The 23,419-nt window shown below is 43.6% G+C and overlaps 2 protein-coding genes across 2 annotated transcripts; one reads left to right on the top strand and one right to left on the bottom strand.

Annotated features, from left to right (window-relative positions):
* The first annotated feature begins 958 nt into the window (after positions 1–958).
* abcg2d (ATP binding cassette subfamily G member 2 (JR blood group)) lies at positions 959–11,658 on the top strand. The gene is made up of 16 exons (XM_018735958.2): positions 959–1,096; positions 2,501–2,732; positions 5,032–5,091; positions 5,262–5,376; positions 6,127–6,279; positions 6,361–6,518; positions 6,870–7,021; positions 7,154–7,255; positions 7,623–7,873; positions 8,987–9,069; positions 9,857–9,946; positions 10,061–10,185; positions 10,314–10,468; positions 10,588–10,677; positions 10,799–10,896; positions 11,213–11,658. The coding sequence occupies exons 2-16, from the start codon at positions 2,536–2,538 to the stop codon at positions 11,358–11,360; spliced, it is 1,977 nt and encodes a 658-aa protein (XP_018591474.1). The 5' UTR covers positions 959–1,096; positions 2,501–2,535; the 3' UTR covers positions 11,361–11,658.
* A 1,140-nt stretch (positions 11,659–12,798) lies between these two features.
* On the bottom strand, positions 12,799–23,026 carry pkd2 (polycystic kidney disease 2). The gene is made up of 15 exons (XM_018735957.2): positions 22,013–23,026; positions 21,201–21,314; positions 18,558–18,691; positions 17,739–17,989; positions 17,123–17,347; positions 16,810–17,038; positions 16,500–16,670; positions 15,426–15,607; positions 15,220–15,340; positions 14,930–15,028; positions 14,720–14,841; positions 14,528–14,645; positions 14,276–14,439; positions 13,693–13,840; positions 12,799–13,180 (listed from the first exon to the last, which is right to left on the bottom strand). Exons 1-15 carry the CDS (start codon positions 22,464–22,466, stop codon positions 12,953–12,955), a joined length of 2,760 nt encoding a protein of 919 aa, XP_018591473.1. The 5' UTR covers positions 22,467–23,026; the 3' UTR covers positions 12,799–12,952.
* Between the last annotated feature and the right edge of the window lie 393 nt (positions 23,027–23,419).

Below are 23,419 nucleotides of genomic sequence, written 5' to 3'. Positions count from 1 at the left end.
ACGTGGGTTCGATCCCCGCTCAGTCTGTGTGGAGTTTGCACGTTCTCCCCGTGTCCGTGTGGGTTTCTGCCAGGTGCTCTGGTTTCCTCCCACAGTCCAAAGACATCCTGTTCAGGTTCATCCATAGTGTGCGAGTGACAGAGAGAGTGTGTGTGTTCCACCGATGTATGGATGAGTGACCCATTGTAAGTAGTGTATCAAGCAGTGTAAGTCACCGCGGTGAATAAGGTGTGTGTGCTCATAACACTACATAGAGTTCACTGGAAGTTGCTTTGGAGAAAAGTGTCTGATAAATGTAATGAGGGGAAAAAAAATGTCAGATTGGGAAAATAAGAAACCTGTCAGAGGGCAGTTGAATAAAGCTTTTAAAAAGTAAGTGTTAGTTTTGGCAAAATCCTTCACCCCAGATGGCTGCCCATCATAATGGGGTCCCACTGGATCTTCACTCCACCATATCATGTTTCATAAACTCTGATCCTCATAACTCTTCTGCTCCCCTTTCGAGCCCCTAATTCCTGTGGTAACCACAGCAGTACATAGTAAAATGTACAGACAACGTGTTCCAGTAGATTGCATGAAACACTTTTATTTTCATTTTGTATGCTGCATGTTTTAACAGAGCACCAACAGGACTGCCTGCATCAGTGCATGCGATAAAAAAAAAAAAAAAAAAAAAGTTCTTCCTCTGTAAGGATTTAAAAACGTTAATATACTGCAAAGAGCATGAAGCTGTGTTCAGTTACATTTTTAAGTATCGAGGTGCAGCTCTCAGATTCTTTCACGTATCTTGTATTTGTTCCTTTGTGTTTTTTTTTTATTTTATATAAGATGACTTCGAGTGCAGGGCTCCGAATCAGTCGCAGCGCTTCCACTCAGTGAGCGTCGGGTCACGTGACGCTTCTGGACGGAATTCCAGCCGGAGGCCGCAGCGCATCTCCGCCAAAGCGCCGCAGATAAAAGAGGGCGCCGGTGGCGCGCGCGCGTCCGCCCGCCCACACAGGCTGCGGCTCAACGGGGGAGCGACGGTCCGCGCGCCGCTGCACGAGCCTCGGGGACATCGCGACATCCTCGGGGACGCACATCGCCAGCTCGGCACGTGGGTCACTGCTACTCGACCGCTTCTTCTTAAAAAGTTTGCGCTGCGAAAAGAAAACGTAACAGAATCGTTATATGTGAGCGGCGGCGGAGCGCAATGACTTTGTTACCTTTTCCGTTTAATTTCACTTAGAAACCTCGTTTGTTCACATAACTGCTGTGTAGTCGGAATGGTAACTTTTTCTGTCATTTTTAAGTACATTTTCTACGTACTTGATAACATTCGTCCCGAAAACCTAGATCATAGACTGGTAATAATTCATTCATCTCCCTCATTATTTACTGGAGATGTTATTGTTAAATGTTCACTATTACTATTACGGAATTAATCATTTTAATAAGAGGATTTTTTTTGTAGAAAAATTATTATTATTATTATTATTATTATTATTATTATTAATATATATTATAGCTCGTGCCTCTGTCCAACTCGTCTTGGGCCGACAAATATTCCATAAAAACTTATTTTCCATCAACTTCTGCGTCTGACCAGTTCCAAAAAAATTAAACTGCAAACATCTACATTATCCTTAAAAATCATTTAAACATCGCGAGTGACTGTCTGTTTCATGTGTTTACAAATAACAAATTCTGTTTAAAAATATAGCTGGAAACATAAATGCCCAATGGGGGGGGGGTTGAGCCAACCCGCAGACAAAAGAGCTCCACAGCACTGTGCCGCGCACGTGTCAGTCAGCTCCTTAATTAGCATGTTTAATTGGGTCACGTGACCAATTAAGGCGGTCGGACTCGCCCTTTTAAACGCACCACGGCTGCAGCAAATGGGTAATGCGGATACTTTCAGGCTTGGTTTACCCTGTTTGTAGGGTAGTATTTATTTCCAGTGTCTCTTATATCAGTATTTTAAACTGTTGTTTAACAGTGTTATATGTGATTTTTGCTCACAGGGCTATTAAGTGTTAAATGTTCATATTCACACCCTTCATACAAAAGCCTCATATTGACAAGAAACATAATTTAAAAAAAAAAAAAAAAATTTGCTGTCTTCATTCATTATGGAAATATGGCTCTAAGATACTAAAATAAGTTTTCTATACCACTATAAAATGAGAGTATAATGGGTTCTGGTGCCTTTTACTAATGCAATTAGAAATGTCTTCATCTAGCAACAAATATTGTTTTGGTCAGTGTGTATCATATGTGACCTCGGAGCTTGAATAAAATCAAATGCACATGTGAGGTGTCTTTTTTTTTTTTTTTTCCTCCCCTGGCTGTAGTGTCGCCTCATTGGACTGATCATTTAAATTATATGAATGCTGTGTTTTGTGTAGTTTATGATTATTGATTGAAAGAAGTGATTATGCAGTGGTGTCCACACACACGTGATGATGTAAAGGAAGGGCGCAGGCACCTCTTTGACCAGTCAGTGGTCTGTCCTTTCTAGGGGGGGACCCTAAACCGGGACTCGGGAGTGAGACCATGAATTCCATCGACATGCCCATGGTGGAGGACCCCACCGCCAACGGCATACACGCGCCAAGGGTGATCACCACCACGGCGGGGTTCTCGCGTGGAGCCACCGTGAGCTTCCACAACATCCACTATAAGGTGACGGTGAAGGCAGGACCCGCGTGCAAAAGGCAGACCGTCACCAAAGACGTCCTGGTGGATCTCAAGTAAGCAACCGTCCTTCTTGGTGGACCAGTCTTTCATAAGATCAGTGGGTTTCAGTGGTGTAGCTTTGATGCAAAATTAGCAGAACCTTCCTGAATTCCAGACAGGAAATATGTTGTAAATTAACTATAGTATTTCCAAAAGTGTGGTATTTTCATTGACTTCAGTCCTGTTCTCTCCTCTTGTAACTTGTTCTAATTTCAGTATCATTTTCTACAATTATTTAAATTAAAATTTTGTTAGATTTTGTATACATCTTAAATGTGGTCTGTGCTGTTTAATATATTAATTCCGTGGAAAAGCTGCCCATTGCTGCTCCTTCATTTGGGTGTTAAATTTGATTCTTTCCTTTACTACAATTACATTTGAACAATGATCAGAGAGAGAAAATTTTACATTACTCGATTGCCCCGGTCTCTTTCAACACCAGTTAATTTAAATTCAAAATAAAGGGTACAAAGTAGGTCAGGTTTTATCCATAAATCGTATATAAAAATAGTCAAACACAGCCTAAAAATAAGTACCATATTGTGCCATGTGGACCATACTGAAGCAAAATCTGAAGATCTGAAGATAACAAAAAAGTTTCCCCCTTTGTTAATGGTTCATTAACAAAAAAAAAGTCCAGTCACTTACCAGCCTCTGTTAATATTCATTGATCTTTCTTCTGTTAAAATGCTGCAATAATTTTCAGGAGGTGTGGGATCCTGAGCTCAGTATCGTTCTTTTGTACATTTTATTTCATTATATATTTTTTAACTTGTGGTGTAATTTTACCATCGTAAGTTGACGTGTATGAAGATGTTCTTGCCTAACGGTCCAAACAATGGATTTTCTAAGGGTGTCGTTGAGAAAGGTGTCAAAAGCATCTAGTCTTTCCAGGCACATAATGTACATCTATGAGGGAAAGTCAAAAAGTATTTGCAATAATCTCTGTTCAAATGAATGCATATTATTAAGGGTCCTTTTTGACTGACCCTGGAAAATGGTAAAGAAAATGAGGGCTAAATGTTGGAAAATAAGGGTCGGGGTGTCGAACAGGTCATTTTTGTCCGAATGCCTCTTATATGGTGGAAATGGACTTCTATAGATTCCCGAATAAAATCCAGATGTTTTGCTTTGATCCAAGAAGGGACTGAATACCACTGGTGTTACTCTTTTTCTATTTGAAAACCAAACAATACATAAGTGTCAGTTATTTCAAGTGAATACAAGTCACGGGGCCGTGTAACTGTACACCACCATTACCGCAGCAGCAGATGGAAGGCCGCCGTGTTTCCGCTGTTGGCACTAAATCCAGGTGACACTTCCCAGAGATCAATGCATTTCAAACAACATATTAGGTTTTTTTCCTTCAGCATTATGATTTTCACCATGGATCCATGGTTATAATCTTTGTCATAAACCAGACTGCCAGGGAAGCGAATTAAATTGTCACGTGATATGTGCTGATCCCTTTTTAAAAAAAAAAAAAATCATAATCATGGGTTTGATCATTGTAAAGATTATTGAATTGCAGCTGCAAAGTTCTCACACTAAAATTCAATCGCGACAATATACAAAATTCAGTGGCCCTAGGAGCTGGTGGACTGGAGCCGTGCCAGGGGTTTATTTCTCACTTTGCTCACACGTGAGGTTTTACTTGCTCGACCTGTTCGGCGTCTCCGTAATATTTTGGTTACATACATACAACTTACGTGCTTATCCTCCTTCATTCTTTCATTCCTGGCTCCTTTCCATAATTGCATGTCTCACATGACTGAACCCCATCCGTGACACAAAGCTGAACAGTAACCTGTCTTTTTGGTAACCTCTTCACCACACCTCAGTTGGGTAATGGATTTATGTAACGTCAATAAGTAGTTATCGCAGGTCTTCGTTGTTCCTCCGCTCCTCAAACTCATCCAAATGGGACCGAATTGAAGAGCTGTGCTGGCTGTTGACCCTTCCACCTTCTGCACTTCTCTCTGAATAAAAATAAAAGTAATTTATTGTATTCATTGAACTGATGCATGATGAATTTCTTAATGATCTATATAGCAGGGTAATTTTTACCGTATCATTAATGTGGTTTGTGCTTTCAACAAAGGCATTACAGCAGGAGTTGGGATTCGAACCTGGGTCCTTTCAGTGCACCGTAGCAGCTTTGACCAATGTGCTGCCTGCTATAAGTGCAGCTACAAATGAGGAAAAAGTGAAAATTAATTTGAAAATGTGAGAACAATATATGCTACGACGAATTGCGTCAAGTCTTTGTTGCCCTTGATATGTGTGCAATACCGTTTTTGTCTGACTTCACAGTGGGATCATGGCACCGGGGTTAAATGCAATACTGGGACCGACAGGAGGCGGAAAATCTTCGTAAGTATGGGGTGGAGATGGGGGGAGGGCCTGAGTAAAACTTACAGTAGAAATATTTTACATGTGACTCTTGACAAAGTGCAAAGGGACCGCACACAGTCCCCACTAATCTGGCTTCTTGGCTTTCCTGGTTCCCCATCCGCTGCTTCTCGTCCCATCGGCGTCTCCAGGTTCCTGGATGTGCTGGCAGCCAGGAAGGACCCGTCCGGGTTGTCGGGGGAGGTGCTCATCAATGGCGCCCCGCAGCCGCCCAACTTTAAGTGCCTCTCTGGTTACGTTGTCCAGGTGTGAATGCTCCCCTTGGGCCAGGATTCCAGTTTAAAGTTTTTTTTTTTTTATTTTGTGGTATGACACGCACACAAAGTAAATATTTTCCAATTTCGATAACCACTTGTCCTGAGCAAGGTCATGGTGGTCCAGAGCCTATCTTGTAATCGCTGGGCACAATCAAAGGGGTGGATACACCCGGGCGGGAGGACAAGTAGTACTGCGTTCTGGAATTTTTATGGTTTTGCACCTGTGAATGGAGCGCTTCCACTTGAGCAGGTTACATGAGGTGAAGCTGTGGTGCAGGCAGGAAGGTGTTTCCATTTTCACATAATCAGGAAGATGAGGCTGGCGAAGAGCCTGCAGCGCCATGCACCTCCGCTGGCACCAGCCTGTTGGACCACTTTCAGTAATTAAAGGGACCACTGGCAAAGTATTCAAGTCTTGCCACCGCTCTTGAGAAGCAGAAAAGTTGCCTACTTTTCCCTCGAATGAAAGTGACATTCTTGGCATATTTTTCCTCTGTATACGTTTTTGCCTATTTTACAATTCCATTTGATTTCTCGTCTGCATCCTAAATTTAAACAATCAATAAAAATTTTACAAACCGCCCTCCATTCCTGAAGACTTTCCCCCTGTCTGCTCAGACAGGAATCCAGTAATCTCCTTTACCGTGTTAAAGATGGTTGGTTTCTCATTCTCTTACCTCCCCATCTCCAACAGCCCAAGGTGGGGTTGCTGACTGTGTGCTCTGCTGTTCTCCCCCAGGATGACGTGGTAATGGGCACACTGACCGTTAGGGAGAACCTCCGCTTTTCTGCCGCCCTGCGTCTCCCTAGCTCCGTGAGCCAGAAGGAGAAGGATGCCCGTGTGAGCAATTTCATCAAGGAGTTGGGCCTCACCAAAGTGGCCGACTCCAAGGTAACCAGCATGCCGGGTGTTGATCTCAAAGACGGATCTCATCTGAGAGAGTCGTCTGATTTCGGCTGTTCTTCTGTGCAGGTGGGAACCCAGATGATTCGGGGTATCTCGGGGGGTGAAAGGAAGAGGACTGCGATCGGGATGGAGCTCATCATGGAACCTTCTGTGCTGTTCCTTGATGAGCCAACCACAGGCCTGGATGCTAGCACTGCCCATTCTGTTCTGCTGCTCCTGAAAAGGTGCTGTTCCCATCGGATCACCCAGTCGACCAATCTGACAAATCTTCATTGACTTGCCTATTTAACTAATTAACTCTGTTACACATGGACAACATAAAACTGTTGACACGTGTCGACCAATAATATTCCTCATTGATGACTGTCTCAGTTCTTTTCGACGTGACTTGAATGTTTCCATTCATCCAACATATAGCTCATCTGTTTGATTAGTTCAAGCAATTTCGTGCCTGTAGATTCTTCAGACCTGGGTGGTACCTTTGAGAGAGATGCTGCTGGATGCCCACGTGCAAATAAAACACTTGGATGCCCTCAAGACTGTAGAGTCAATCTAGGGTCTTCTTTCCCCATCAGAATGGCCAGTCAAGGACGCACAATTATCTTGTCCATTCATCAACCACGGTACTCAATCTACCGGCTGTTTGACACTCTGACTCTGCTGGTGAGCGGCAAGCAGGTCTATCATGGCCCAGCTCAGAGCGCTCTGGACTACTTTGCCAATATCGGTAAGATTAGCTTGAGGGCTGGTTTGTACTGAACCACTCTGTAGGTCATAAATGCCCCTCTGGTTCCTGATTACCCATCATTTTGGCAAAATACTTAAGGAAAGCTGATTTTTCTTGAATGTCAAACCTCAGGGTATGCATGCGAAGCCCACAACAACCCAGCAGACTTCTTTTTGGACGTCATCAATGGTGATTCCACAGCATTCTCTTTGGCCAAGATACAAAACTCAGAAGGTACTTCTATAGTTCACCCGCATGCCTTTGCTCTTCCCCCCCCCTTTTTTTAATTTTATTTATTTTAAATACAGTATTCTTTAGATACTTTGTGTTACATGCTTGTTTTGGATAACTTTTGACAAAGACCATTATGTTGGGGAGATCAATACAGTCTTCCACATAAATGTGCATTACCGGTTTTCTGAAATCTTGGGGTTCTCAAAGGGAAAACAAGAGTTTAGCAGTTATGGGTAGACCACAGGCAACATGTATGGGTTGTCAGATTTCAAGGTCAAGGCGCCACAAACGCGGCACTTTTTTTTTTTTTTTCACATCAGAATGCCTTTTTGACGGCTTGCTGCTTGGGTTGGTTTAATTTCCCCAGAGCCGGACTTTGAGGAGCAGAGCAGGTCTCGGAAGTCCATCGAAGAGCGCCTGGTCGAGGAATACAGAAAGTGCACCCAGTACCAGGAGACCAAGACAGTGCTTGAGAACATAATGCAGGGCAGAGATTATACCAAAAAGCCCAAGTCACGCACTATCACCTACAACAGCTCCTTCTTCCTCCAGCTCCACTGGGTGCTGAAGAGAACATTCCGGAACCTCATGCTGAATCCCCAGACCTCCATAGCTCAGGTAGTCTTCTTCATGCTCACTATTGTTCTGTTTCTTGGTTGGTTGACCTTCTGACTACAAGATTTGTAGATCATTCCAGAAGAACTGCTTGTTGACATTAAATATGTCCAATTTCAGCCATATTAATACAAATGATAAATTACTTTGGCCCAGAGAGATTAACCAGCTGCTATTTTTTTGAGTGTAGTACAGCCTTCGCCATATTGCCAGCTCATCTATAGTATAGTTACTGAGCATTTGGGTGCCAGCGACTGGACTACTGAGTGGGTCCAAAATGCTTTGAAACCTTTTGCTGAAAACTGGAACGATTTCACTAACTGCTCAAATATGGCATAAAAGAGGAAATGCTTTCTGGATTCCATCCCTAATGACCTTATGACTTGACTTACCCAAGTAAATGACTTATGGGTAATCTGTATTTTAATTGCAGAGGTCCCTAACGCTGCAGTGCACTTTGCGCTGGAGAACTTCACGCGCTCATTAGAGACTCTTTGTGACACAATGTCATCAAACGTACTCACTTTAAGAATTATTAACTGCTGATCGCCCCCAAATAAAGCTTAACAGTCCCGGCCTTCATTAAGGAGCTTTGGTGGCTGTTGTGACCTCGGAGTCGCCTCCCCCCGTCGGGATTTGAAGTGATATCATGTCTTTCTCAGTCTCGGCGACTCTAAAGCTCTTAGCTGTAGCGAAGCCCATCACATGATGGTGTCACGACTCTCGGTGCACTTCGCATGAAGAGCTGTCAGCAATTAGGTGAAAAGGGCTCAACCTTATTAGCTTAGCCTTTCACCCTGGGAACAGCAGCTGGGCCAGATCATAAGATTAAAACAAGCGTCGTTCTTGGCGAGAGGACTGGGGTGAACAAAATCCCAAAGGAGGCAAAGCAGTTGGATGTGATGGAGGTCTAACTGAACGTCCCAGGTTGCAGCTTCCCGCATGACCGTGCGCAGCCCAAGCGGTTGATAGCAGGGAGCGGTGATCTGTTTTTCTATCCACCTTAAGTTGTTAAATCAATAAACGTGTGGTTGAACACCTAAAAAATAGCTTGAAGTAGTTTTGCTATTGATACGTCATCGTGATTATTCTTGACTCGCTCAATCCTCTCCTCAGGTTGCCGTCAGCACTTTCCTGGCTCTTGTAGTTGGAGCGATATTCTTCAAAGTTAAGGATGACCAGAGTGGGATCCAGAACAGGTGTGTATTGTATTCATTACGTTCTCCAGATTTGTTTGGTCAGAACGTGCAGCTGCGGCCTTCGAAGACCCAAAGTCTCTTACAACATTTTGGACAGCTGATGTCTCATAATTATTACAGATGTTCCTTCTCAGTTAACTGGTTTTTAGGTGCGCTCCTTCACCTGCTGGATTTGTAGTGACACCCACACCCCAAGACCAAGACTTCCTACAAGTGTTTTGACTGGCAATCATATGAATCATCGTACCCTAACATTGTTAACGTACATTATTTTCTTCAGGTGCTCTGGTTTCCTACCACAGTCCAAAAATATGTGTTTTAGGTGGACTGCTGGTTTAAATTACCCATAGAGTGTGTTAATGAGTGTGTGATGGACTGAAATACCATCCTAGGTGTACACTGCCTCACACCCTGTGCTTCTGGAGTTGGCTCTGGATCACTGTGCCCCTGCACTGGGCAAATAGTTGATTAAAAAAGGGGAAAGATTATTTAGTGTTTATTCCTGCAAATACATCTGCTCCTTAGTTACTGTTCTTATTTAATGTAACAAAATGTTTACAGAAGAATAACTATGGGCCTTTCCTACAGGTTTTAAATGCTTCAGTTGGCACCGAATTTTTGAGGGAAAGTTTGAAACAATGTAAAGGATCTGTTTTCAATAACCACCCATCTCATTTCAGTCCAGATAATTCAGGGACGGTGTTCAGAGGTGATGAATCGACAAGGTTAGGAGGTCGCTTAGGTTTTTCAGATTTCTTGTCTTTAATATATGACACTGATCTTGCAGAATGGGGGCACTCTTCTTTATCACAACAAACCAGTGCTTCAGCACCGTGTCGGCTGCCGAGCTCTTCATCACGGAGAGGAAGCTCTTTGTGTGAGTTTCCATCGGCAGTACTCTGGGAATTGTACCCATCGGGTGCTATCTGGGTGGTACGAATTCGACAGATTGTCGTAAATGTGATTAAATGTTGTGCTCCCCTCCCCCCAGGCATGAATACATCAGCGGATATTATCGGATTTCGGTGTACTTCCTGTCCAAGATAACGTCAGACATACTAACCATGCGCACGGTTCCAGCTTTAATCTTCTGCTGCATCGTTTACTTCATGATCGGCAAGTAAAACTTGTTGGACGACTGAACAGTACCAGTGAGAAAAGCATCTGGACATTCAAGCTTCATTTAATAATAAGCGTTATTGTCCTGAAGTCAGAGTGCTACAAATGTCGTTGTCTCTCTGTAGGCCTGAAGAAAACAGCAGCTGCGTTCTTCATCTTCACATTCACGGTGATGATGGTGTCCTACACAGCGACAGCTATGACAATGGCCATCTCCGCAGACCAGACTGTAGTGGCCCTAGCCAATCTCTTCATGACCATCACGTTTGTATTCATGATGGTGAGATTCTTTTGTCTGGATGAAACTCTGATTCCCAATATTTACCAATCAAAGTTTAATATAATCCAGTAACATCCTGGTTAAATGCCCATCTAAGTTGTGAACTGCCTGGTTTGCAGATTTTCTCAGGTCTTCTGGTGAATCTGCCCAGTGTGATGAACTGGTTGGCTTGGCTGAAGTACTTCAGTATCCCTCGCTACGGTTTGGCGGTAAATACGTCGACCATTTCAAGACATCACGTCAAGTGTGCGTTTGATAACGTGTCTGTCAGTATAAAACCTAGACCTTGATATGCCTTTTTTTTTTTTATTTTTTTAAAAAACCCCTCAGGCTCTGGAGATCAATGAGTTTACTGGCCTGTATTTCTGCGGGAACCTGACCAGTGTGTCTCAGATGTCCAACTGCACCGTGATGCCCTCTACCCTGTTGTAAGCAACGTTCAGAGCCGAGTGATGGTTTTCCTAGAGAGCAGAGGACACATTACTGCAAAATCGAAGGGGCAACTCTGTTAACAGCAGCATCTGCTAGACAATTGTAGTGTCTCAACACCATTATTTAAATTTGATTTTGTTGACACCTGCTGGTAGATTTTTCATGTCTACATGGGATTATGTGAACCAATTTAAATTGCTAGATCATAAGTGGTGTCCTGTGTTGTGTAGTCTTGAAACCTGTTTCTGTGGACTTCTTTGGTTTCAGTGGACCTTTGATGTAACAGATGGAATCTCACGTGTTGTTCTGCAGTTGCACAGGTGAACAGTTCCTGACCTACCAAGGCATTGAATACAGTACCTGGGCACTGTGGCAGAATCACGTTGCGCTGGCGGTGATGGGTGTCATTTTCCTCATCATTGCTTATCTGAAACTGCGCTTCATAAAGAAGTTCACGTAAGCGGGAAAGGACTACTTCCACCTCGTCCATACTGGGTGGATCGATGGTATTGTGCGAACAATACCGTAGTAGATGGTCGTTTGCACCCATTCCTTCCAGTGCTCAGAAAGACCTGCTTGGAAATAGTCCAGTTTGCATGCAACTCTGTTAATGTAAAATAAGCTACTAAACTAGTTTCTTGCTCTTTAATTGGTTTATTTAACTTATGATTTTGTAGTATCACTTCAAGATATTTACTAGCAAAGGCTTCATATTTTGTTGTAACTTGGTTTACAATTGATGAAATTGTTACAATAAATGATTTGCTGCTTTATTTCTTGTGGAAAATTAGATTGGTATAAAACCTTGGTGAATAAGATGTGTGGGCTGATAACACTAGTGTTCATAGGAACTTTCTGGAGAAAAGCATCTGCTTAATGAATGTGAATGTAAAATGTATAGCTCAAGTTATTACAAACTATTTCACCCCTCAGACTGCTCCTATTCACTATTTGGCCCTTGATGGTGTAATTTGTTTTTAAAATCTTTCCCAAACATTCTAGATGTTTTAATATTTAGCATGTCTTAAAATTTAATTTGTAAGATGGTGGGAAATACATTTTGTAACTTCTCCAGACAAAGGTCATTCACTCAGTGTACTTCATTTTGAACTTTAATAGTTCTATAAGAAAGGTAAAAAATACATAGCTACAAAATACTGTGCAATACAGTAAGAGTCCAATATACATGGGGTTCCCATGAAACTATATGCACTCCAAATTGAAGTTTGTTGAATTAAGTGTCTCATGCATGAATCATTAGAGTAAGCTAGAGTACATATGGTGGCTGTGCTACAATGAAGCAGCAAAAGAGCAACTTGGCTGACGTCTTAGAAAAGACAAAGAGGAAATATCAGTCGTAGAGGTGTTTTTCTGAAACGTACCAGTGATAATACACCTCCGGAATTGATCAGGTACAACAAGCTGGTCATATATAGTGTCAAATCCTTCAACACTGAGAAACTTAGGTTCTACAAAGTAGCATTAACACATAAGGTATATACACATGTCATTTAAAAGAGCTTTAAAAAAAAAACTGTGCTTTACAACATGGCATAAGAGCTCTATGCATATTAATTTTTTTATAAGAAGTTTAGCAATGTGTAGCTTTCATATTGGCACAGTAGTGCAATGGACCCTGGGAAATACTAGCCTTGTGGGTCAACAGCATAGCTCTACTGCTCTGCTTACACTCCAGTGCAATGGAACATTAGCTGTTTAAATAAAATATGATCATAAGTGTTATCACTGACATTTACTTTCGATAACATACACTGCCCCAAAGTACAAAATAAATGGCCACCTATTAAAGGCTGCATGGTAATACCAAAGCAATGAATTATGCTAAAATACATACTGTACTGTTCTTTTACCTCAGGATTGTGTTGTTCTTTAGATTGGTCCTATAATCCACAGCAATCTGATCATTCCAGTCCCCCCCCAGCCCTCAAGTTCAATGGTTGTGAACAAATTATCTTCTCCTGGTCTCAACCTGATTTCTGCAGGTAAGACAGTGGGGCTGTAATCACCATGTCAGTAGCAGGACGGTTGGTCTCAAAGGTGGTTTCCTCCATTGCTTCCCGAGTCCAGACCCTCGGTGGACTGGGAGGAAGAAGGCCGGGAGCTGCGGGGCCGAGGGTGCCCCCCGGTGGCCAGCTGAGCACCCAGCTGGTGGCCAACCTGCGAGACAGCATCGTCTGACTCCCAGCGCTCAAGCTCCTCACGGACCAGTCGCTCCATGAGCTCTCGGTGCACCTCACTGTCCCTCCCTGTCCGCTCGTCCTGAAGGGACAGTGGAAAAGGGGCAAAACAGAAATAGGAGGTGGGAGATGAAAAGGAGTGAGGAACAGATAAAGGGGTGGATTAGCCCAAAGGTGGGGGTGGGGAAGAGCAAAAGGTCATTTGCTTCAGAAAGACCTCATTGGGTATCAGGCTCTCCTCTCATAAGAATCCTAAAATTGAAAGTGTACAAGTTCTCGGTTTTGGCTCCGAATCCAATTCAACATCTCTTTCAGACCCACTTCTCTCCAGCTCTAACTGCTCCATCCATAAGATTTGCACCATTTGTCACAATCATCTTTATATTTCCTACCTGATTCAATTGTATATCGCAGCTACTGGTGTAATGTGCTTCGGCAAAAACAGTGGTATTGGACAAGCTGACAGCTCTACAATCATGTGTCAATATTTAAAGCTCTTTATCTGTTTGTTCATAAATATCTACATTGCTCTTGAAGAGATCTGCTAAATGAACGTAACATAGGCCCAGTGCCCCCTATGCCATGCACGCCCACCTCCAACACCCCATCCAGCAGTCGGCCAAGCACATCCCGCCTCTTCAGCTTGGCTCTCTCCATAGCCTCCAGCTTGACGATGACAGCGTCCATCTTGGACACAATGCTCCCAATGGAGTGCTCCATACGGTCAACTCGGCGCACCAGGCTGTGGGGGAGCGGAGCACAGGGAATGGGGCATGGGGCAGTTATACACAGCACCGGGTTGTCTACTGAGACACACACAGACACCTGTGGCCCTTGGCTTTCTTTGCAGATTGCAAAAAGACAATTCTGAATTTCAAAATTCAGAGGGAAATGAGGAAAATTCCACCTGAAGGTGATCTTAAATTGAGCTGTACTGAGTTTTTGCAATGTTTTTTGTTTTAAAAGTTTCACGTGTAATACAAACCAGTAAGTTCCCAGACTGACCGTCTTGCAGCGCCACTGTGCTGCAAACCATAGGTGAATGGGTGCATGTAGCACTGTAGCACCACACGGAGGCCAATCTTAAAACTTACTGACTGTACCATGTAAGGATTACTATTTAAATAATGTAACGTGACATTTGTGCCACTGATTAAGGATTTAAATGAGAACATACACTTGGAGTTCTTCATAGGACTCGCCACCTGAACAGCTGCCACGGCGACGAGAACTGTGGCCACTGTCCTCATCATCGTCCTCCTCCGAGTCATCCTGACTTCGAGGGAAGCTCCGCCCACTCACTGGGCGGGGCAGAGAGCTGCGCTCCACCTCCAGGTCTTCCTGGTGTGAGTGCAAAGATATGCAGTGAACCCATCACCTCGTGTGTGTGTGAGAGCGAGAGAGAGAGAGCGCGCATACGTGAACTCACTCTTTCCTTCTCCAGGTCATCCCTCATCTGCTGATGTTCGTGTTCAGTCAGTTCCTGGTCGCCATCATGGTCATACTTGGCAAAGATCGCCTCGATCTCTGCATCAGTGTGTCCCTTCCTGATAGCACAGTCAGGCCGCTCAGTGGTTTGGTACTACATAGCCAGTGGGCATGGCCTTGCCACTCACCGTACCCTTTGAGATCCTGACGCAGCTCGTCAAAGTTCAGCCTCCCTCCGGCGTGCCGAAGGCTGTCCGAGATGTCATCCACCGTGGTCTTCTTCAGCCGCAGTTTCACCATGGCCTTGTTGTAGCCCTGTAGAGACTGGCACATAAGAGTCCATGCGATGGCAATAAAACGTGCAGAAAACATGTTAACAATCAGCAAATTTTTGCAGCAGCACCTTCCTGATGAGGTCGGTCAGCTCCATCTCAGACTTCTGCTGAGCCACATCGGCCTTCACCTCAGAGTACGTGTCATTGATAATGGCCAGAAACATGTTCTGTAGAAATCAGAGAAAAGACGGTGGTTTAACTGGCATCTGTTCTCTTTAAATTGTCTATTGATTTTGTTGAACACTCGCTACATCCACTGATATTAATAAATAAAATACATTGAAATACTCAGTTTACGTAAGATTCCAACACCTCAAAGAGGAGTTTCCAGATGACTCCATGTACACAATTAACTCACCAGTAAGATGAAGTAGATGAAGAAAACAAAGGTTGTGAAATAAATGGGCCCCAAAATCCTGTTTGCCTCTTCGATTTTGGAAAATTCAAAGTCTCCCAAAATGATGCAGAACTGTGTGAAACTAAATGGGGGAATACATTTTAACATTGACATTACGTTATATTTATGTGATGTTCATGCTTCACGCAAGAAGTGGCCGTACTCACATGCATGCCTCAAAGGTGCTGAATTCGTTGACTTGCGTGCCAAACACAAGGTACGCGAGCTGAGCGTACGCAATGAAGATGATAAAAAACATGATGGCGAAGCCGATGATGTCCTTGGCACAGCGGGACATGGTGGTGGACAGCTGGCTCATCGTTTTGTTGATGTTGATGAACTTGAAGAGCTTGGATAACAAAGTCAAAACCTTGTCATACAATGAGCAACACCAGGATCTACTCTTTTACCATGTTGAAGTCAGATGGAAATAGACCAAGAATCACTTCTCTAAGGTACTTCAAAAGATAAAGGATTTCTATAAAATGCAAGTTCAGATATCTGAAATTGTATTAACCTTGAAGGAAAGTTGGGCAGCAGGTGGCATAGAGGTTACAGTTCAGGTTTTGAATTCCTAATGTGCTATAATACCCTTGCTCAAGGCACTTAACCTGAATTAATACAGTAAAAATCATGCAGCTGTATAAACGGGTTAATCCCTTCAAGAATCTTTGTATACATGCCTCAGTTCATAAGTCACTCTGGCACTAATTCACAATCAAAAAAGGCTTAGTAGTAATAAACACCCCTCAATTTGTTCACCAAAGTTCTGTTTAAAAAAATAATAATAAAAAAAAGTTAAGCTATAACGAATTTTCTGTAATACTTACGTCCTTATTTCTTAACTTCAAACATTCATCCAACAATCATCATCATTGTTTTCTCAATCATGGACTCTCGAACACCAGACATGAGCGGTAAACACTGTGCAAGGGAGTTGAAATGAAGGCGGTCCTTCATTCTCACTATTTGGACTCTTTACTGTCAACTAGTGGCTCAATATGGAAACATGTTGCTTTCGCTCCACAAGAGTCAGAAATGTGAGAAAGTGAATAGAAACGTCAATAAGTAAAGAAAAAATACAATTCTGAAAGTCTGAGAAATGTTGTCATTGAAAAAGTGTAACTAACATTTTAACATGGTGAGCCAGTGTAGTAGTACTAGTAAAAATAGTTTTTAAGTGCTGCCTTGGTCAACTCTCCTGTTGACAATGAATCCAGCAGTAATTTTAAAGTCCTCACCTTGATCCAAGAAAAGAAAACAATTACAGCTGCAAGGTTGTTGAAGTCAACCTGCAGCCTGGCAAGCTGCTCAAAGCTTGGGTGTGTGTCATGATGTTCCAGAAGGTTCTTCAGCTGGTCGTTCACTGTGGACTTTCTATAGATGCTGATGATGATGGCAGGGATGCTCAACTGTGAAGGACAGCAAGGCATCAAAAAAAAACATCAGTTATTATTACAGATGGTATTTTACAGGTATTTGAATTAGGGTTAGCGTAGAAAAACAGGAAGGAGAGAGTGAACCCCTAATGCACGCATCCTGTGAACACACCATGACGATCAACACATCAAGGCAGTTCCACAAGCTCTTGAAGTAATGGAGTCTGTGGATGCGGATCTCCAGGGCCTCCTCCACCACATAGTAGAGGATGAAGAAGCAGAAAGCAACTTCACAGGCCCCAATGAAGAAGTCCCAGCCGGACGCGTAGTGGTTCAGTCGGACTGTCTGGAACTGCCACGACGTGAGAGCGCCCCCGGTTGCAGGAAACTCCACCAGCAGCCTGAAAACATACCACAACCACCCAAAGCTAGGATTAGTAAAAATTTCCCATCCCATTTCCCACGGTCCAGAAGCCCATAGCTACCTGACAATACAAAAGAGGTTGATGTTGCTGTTGTAGACAGAGAAGTCGATGAAGACTGCACGGGTGCCCCGGTCCAGCCACAGGTTGTCCTTGAGTGAGCGCAGCTGAGTAGCCGTCTCCTCTCTGGTGCGGGACAGGTCCTCGTAGTACCCTCCCCCACCGTAGGTGGCCACGAGGCCAGCGTGGTGGCTTCCATTCATCCGGCTGGCGTCGGTGTACAGCCAACTGTCAAAAAGGATGTTCCCTTAACCAATAAACACCAAACTCGTGTTTCCTACTAAACATTCCATCACATCACCTAAAGCTGCTTATGATCTCACCAGGGTAAACGTATATAGAAAAAGTCACCCAGTTATAGTAAGAGGTAAGTAATCATATCTCAGGTCTGTACACCACTTTAGAAAGAAGGCTCAACTAAATGAGTAACTTGAATGTTTCAGTAAATTAACAGCACTAAACGAGCCTAAGCAACAAAATAACAGGAATTAGCTCTATTTGTCTGTTATGTTAAAAAGCGCTAAGTAAATAAATAAATAAAATGAGCAGCACATTGAGAAGACGTGTAAACCTCCTTGGAGTCACAGTGCATTTTCAGAATGGTGCTGTGTCCACGTACGCCGTGCCGTTCCCGAGGCCGAAGGGCGACCTTTCCTCGTTGGCGGAGGAGTAGGGAGCAAAGCAGTCCTGCACCTCGCTCCTCAGGTCCTCGTGGACAACGCAGGACTTATTCCCGACCCTTGCCTGGCGCAGGCGAGGGACCCCCAGCAGCAGGTTCTCATAGTAAATGAAACTCTGGTTCTCTGCGATGGTCTTGTTGTTGTACCAAACCTCCCAGTAGAGACCGTTCAGAAGTGGACCCTCTGTGAACTACAAAGTCGAGGCTTTTTCAGCTAATACTGTTTATAAAACCCCAGGCAATCGCACCCTCTCTTTCAATATTATTCAGTACTTCAATAATGTCACTATTCATATACTAAGGTAGCAGGGAGTGTAGCTGTTGAAACCTTGATCTCTAGACTCAGAGGCACCGGAGCAAGATACTTACATTTACACTGATTCATTTAGCTGAGCTTTTCTCCAAAGTATACTGTTAGTATAATGTTATTGTATTTACAATTTTTAACCCATTTATACAGCTAGGTAATTTTACTGGAGTAATTTTAAGATAAGTACATTGCTCAAAGGTACTGCAGCCAGAGGTGGGAATCAAACTTGTGACCTTGGAGTCCAAAGGCAGTAGCTCTGACCACTACACCAGCAGCTGTACTTCAGCTGAACTGCTCCAATACTGTATAAATGGGTAAATCACACTACGCAGCTAAACACTCAAGTCACTTTGGATAAAAGCAACAACTAAAGGAATAACTGTAATGTATCTAGGCCTTTTCTGAAAAGGAAGCACATGCCATTCAAAGTATAGAAACAAAGTCCATACCTTCCAGAACTCATCCATGGTAGCGAGGTTTCTGAAACTGGCTCTGTTGTCGCTGGACAGCGGCGAGTCCAGGAACAGCTGTGTCATCACCTTAGTATAGTAGAACATGCTGGAACTCACCATACCGTACTGCACTGAGGAAATCACAGAGAGCGACACACACAGGTGAGCTTTGCATGCAGGTAACCAGGACATCAGCAGCACCAAATACCAAGAAGATACAATCTGAGAGGGTTCAAGGGTCTGTGTATGTTGCATTCATTAGTTTTTTGATTCGAAACTGGGGGAAAAAAATGCGAATTACGATGCCTTCATATGCGTTTTTTTGTTTTAAAAATGAAAAACAAATTATTAAGTATGCTTAAAAACCATTTTTTGCTCAAAATGTGAAATATTTTAAAAATATACCTCATTTATAGATTCTTGCCGTCTTATTTTTTGACCGAGTTATTTTGATTTGTGGTATTCTTGATCAACCCAGGTGTAAACTAATTGAAACCGCGCATAAACCATCATGGGCTTCATCGAATATGATAGCTTTGCTCCGAGTTATTAAAAAGTTCGTATGGATCACTAGGTGCTTTTCAAAAGCAGCAAGAGAGTGATAGTAAGGAAGGAAGACATGTCTACCGAGAAAATCGGAAGGATTTATTTTTCAGGTGCTACTTAAGAATCTTATTACTAATTAAGCGCAGGTGACGTTAAAAGCACCCTGAAGTTCTAGTTCACATTTATTTATTTAGCAGACACTTTTCTCCAAAGCGACTTCCAGTGAACTCTATGTAGTGTTACCAGTCCACACACCTTATTCACCAAGGTGACTTACACCGCTAGATACACTACTTACACTGGGTCACTCATCCATACATCAGTGGAACACACACACTCTTTCTGTTACTCACACACTATGGGGGAAGCTGAACAGCATGTCTTTGGACTGTGAGAGGAAACCAGAGCACCCAAAGGAAACCCATGCAGACACTACACAGACTGAGCGGGGATCGAACCCATGTCCTCTCACACCACCCAGGTGGTGTGAGACAGCAGCGCTACTCGCTGTGCCACTGCCCATTCTAGATTAGGCTACTTGTTAGATTGGAAATATTGTGCACTTTACGCCATTCATCATATTCGGTATTGTGAGATTTTGATTTCTACACTTTGTATGACTAAACGAAAAGAGAAAATTAATAAACAAGTCCTTTTCTTTTTTGTGTGTGCTCAGAAACAAACAAAAAAAAAATCAATTTTTCTGCTTTCAATATTAAATCAAAAAACGAATGAAGGCATCGAATTTGCATTTTGTTTTTCAATTCTGAATCAAAACAAATGAACACAACATACAGGGACCTTCAGGGAGAACAAATGGACTCCTCTTAGCTCAACACTGGGCCTCTGTGGCACAAAATGACCCGCAACTATTGGAAGGAGTTGTTAAGAGCCACGACAGCTCATTCGTTCATTCGGCTGACTGTTCCTGCTAAGCAACTTGCGACATGAAACTTCTTACAAGGATTTACCCATTTATACATCAGGGTAATTTTTACTGCAGCAATTCACAGTACCTACCTTGATCAAGGGTAGTAGAGCAGCAGCAGGAATTCAAACCTGCACTCAACGAAGTCCAAAGGCAGCAACTACTAATCTAAGTACTTCTCACTACTACAGCACCCGCAATATAAAGTCTCGATTATTCGTCACTACGAATATCCGACATGACGTGACGTCACCTTCCTAACGGCGCGCGCGTTCGTACTGACGCGAAAAAATGTCTAACAAATTTTATTAAATAACTTGTGTTAAACATATTTTAGACAAGTGACTACTGTATCAACAATAAGCCAGTTTTTAAACTTATACCAAACATCCGCGTTTCTTTTTCCTTAATTATTATACATTCATTTCCCTTGTCGGTTGTCCGACGTGTCGTCGTGTCGTCGCTCGCGTTTCGGTCTGACAGTCGTGACTTTATTTTATCTAAAATGTCACTTTATGCCGCCAGTATTATTGCTTAAAAAGCACGCAAACAGCATCATTTCTCAAAATCCTATTAAAACGTCTGGCATCACGGAGTCGGAACGAAGGCAAACGCTGACCACACCTTCAAGTCTTAGTACAGAAATATTCAGGCGAAAAAAATAATAATACTAAAGATTTGCGCATTTCGATACTGCGAAACCTCTTCGCCATCACTTTTCCAGAAGCTGCCCACTGCTTTTGCCGAACTAAATTAAGAGACACTATATTTATTGAACTATTAAATAGCTCCTCAAGCGCCTCATCCCACCGAACGTTCCAGAAGGTCACTTTCTGGCTCCAGGGAAAAGCCCATGAGCCCACGGGCTCCTCAGCTGGGGAAAAAAGTGGTCACTCGGAGCCACTGAGTCGTTATAAATAAATGACTGGTTCTGCCAACACGCCACCCAACATGTCCAAACCGCAAAGTACATCTCCAGATGAACATACAGCGGGAAGCGTTCAGCGCTGAGGCAGTGAAGTCAAATGGGTTATTAACTTATTTTTGTTGCATAGTTAGTGGCGAAACTGGTATTTCGGATCAAAAGATGACCATGAGACCAAAGTACAGGGTATAATAAACAACACAAGCAGGACGGCGGTCCGGCAGCGCGAAGAGCCGCTTACGGAAGCACAAGGTGACGAGGAAGGCGATGTAGGTGAGCATCTCCCGGAGGACGTTCTTCAGGTACCTCTCCCTGCTGCTGTCGCTGTCCTCCATCAGACGTGTTCCCCACAGAACTGGAAACAAAGGCAATACGTGTTTCTTCAATATAACATTGGGTGACGACGTGCAGCTCGGAGTCACTTAGTTAGTGTGGACAGCAGGTGGCGCCCTGGTTAAGGACATGCACTGCGGCCAGTTCAGGTCCCACCTGCTGTTGTCGATTCGGTTTAAAACCTACCTGTACGAGTCAGTACTGCAAATTACTGGATAAAAGCATCACCAAATCGACAAATTATTATTATGATAATACCCACACACATTTTCTGAACTGCTTGTCCCTTTCGGGGTCGCGGGGAGCCGGAGCCTAACCCGGCAACACAGGGCGTAAGGCCGGGGGGGCGCGCGCACACACACACACACACACACCCAGAACGGGACGCCAGTCCGTCGCAAGGCACCCCAAGCGGGACTCGAACCCCAGACCCATTGGAGAGCAGGACCTGGTCCAACCAACTGCGCCCCCTAATAATAATAATAGTAATAATAATAATTCACTATTGACCAGAATGCATTGTTGCTGTGCCACCCAGAATACTGAATAAAGTCACTTTCTGAGCCAGAGGGTGGCGAAGTGGTTAAGGACATGGAAACAAATCCAGAGTGTTGTTGGTTCAAGCCCGAGTCCCTGCTCTCGCCGATATATCCCCAACCAAGGTACTTGTCCTGAACTGCCTGAGTAAACTAACTATCTTTGGTTGAAGTGATGTCTTACTTCTTATTTTCTCCAGGATCCTTTTCCCACAGCTGCGGTGGTCACGCCTGCCTGGGTGCTGGTGGACATCCACGGGTGGTGTTGGGTAGAGACCCCTTTGGGTCTGGCTGCTGCCCCCATCTCCGTGCAAACTGCCCAGGCCGCTGCTGGTGCTGCTGCTGCTGCTGGAGGCAATGGACACGGACCTTCTGGCCGAGCCCGCCGGAGGCCAGTCCGCCTCTAGCATCTCCTCCTCGGGCTCGAACCCTGGGTTGTCGCGACTCCAGGCCTGCCTCGAGCTGGAGGAGGGGGGGCTGGGGGTTCCCAGAGGGGCTCCCATGGAAGCCCCCAGCCCCAGGTCCTGGTGGTGGTGGATCCTCTCCATCTCTATGCCCTCGCTGGGGTCCATGCGGGGGTTCGGAGAAGCGCCCGTGTGAGGCTGCGACTGCTGGGAGCGCCCGCGACTCAAACTCATACCCAATCAATACCCAGATCAATAAGTATATGGATGATGACGTGTTAATTCGCTGGCGCCAGGATTTGTAGAAATGCTGTAAATATTTTCGTATACATACAAAATATTTTTTTAAAAACTTTTAACCGTCCTAAACTATAGTAACAACACGACGTTATGATGATCGAGACCCGACTCTAGAAAAAACAGCTGAAACTAAGCAGCGGATCTTTACGGGTAACATCTAACTTAAGTTTGTAAAGGTACTTTTTAGAGTAACTTTAGATCTAATTGTGTAACTTTAGTGCAGTTAGCCTAAAGAAAAACAGATGGAAAAAGGAAGCAACTTATCCCGGATCTTCTCATCCGCAGTCATGAGTTTTAACTGCGCTCGCGCGGCTTTCTGCCTCTAACAGCAAAAACTGTTTTTTTTTTTTTTAATAAAAAAAAAAGAATATTTTTCCCACTTTAGACGTTTGTCTGTGTGTTTCAGTGTTTTCTCGCTCCCGCTCCACGCGCAGCCATCTTGTTCCAGCGCGAGCGCGGCGGCGGGGACATGGCGTCTGGATACCGTGCAAAGACACACACACACACACACACACACACTCTCTTCTGGAAAGTTCAGACAAAAACAAAAAAAAAAAAACACGCACACGTTCCAAAAAAAGGCCACGCATCTGGTCCGGCCCTCTGTGGGTTCGGCAGAAAGAAGGTTTTAGGTGGCTTTCGTTACAAAAACATTCCTTCATAAACTTAACCAAAGTTACACCACGTTAAGTAAAAAAGTATTATTTCATGGAATAGTGAATACTAGTATTTTTATTATATGTAATGGTCTTTGGCGATTAAAAACAATGTTAAAAACAAGCAAATTAAACTAATTTCCAGAACAAAGCGTAATTAATTATATAATAATCACTTCTGTTTACATCCTTTGTTGCTAAGCAACTAGGTATCTCTAACTGTAGCGGTTG

The sequence above is a fragment of the Scleropages formosus genome, chromosome 16, assembly GCF_900964775.1.
Source record: "Scleropages formosus chromosome 16, fSclFor1.1, whole genome shotgun sequence".
Classification (NCBI taxonomy): domain Eukaryota; kingdom Metazoa; phylum Chordata; class Actinopteri; order Osteoglossiformes; family Osteoglossidae; genus Scleropages; species Scleropages formosus.
This window is presented reverse-complemented; position numbering and strand designations above follow the sequence as displayed.

Bases quoted from the DNA above. Each gene is read 5' to 3' on its own strand.
- abcg2d (XM_018735958.2), top strand. From the start codon at position 2,536: ATGAATTCCATCGACATGCCCATGGTGGAGGACCCCACCGCCAACGGC. The intron at 2,733-5,031 runs GTAAGCAACCGT...CTGACTTCACAG, and splicing joins GACGTCCTGGTGGATCTCAA to TGGGATCATGGCACCGGGGT. The intron at 10,186-10,313 runs GCAAGTAAAACT...GTCTCTCTGTAG, and splicing joins CATCGTTTACTTCATGATCG to GCCTGAAGAAAACAGCAGCT.
- pkd2 (XM_018735957.2), bottom strand. From the start codon at position 22,466: ATGAGTTTGAGTCGCGGGCGCTCCCAGCAGTCGCAGCCTCACACGGGC. The intron at 14,842-14,929 runs GTGCTGCTGCAA...CAGTCTCTACAG, and splicing joins TGACCGACCTCATCAGGAAG to GGCTACAACAAGGCCATGGT. The intron at 14,440-14,527 runs GTGAGTTCACGT...CACTCACACCAG, and splicing joins ATGACCTGGAGAAGGAAAGA to GAAGACCTGGAGGTGGAGCG.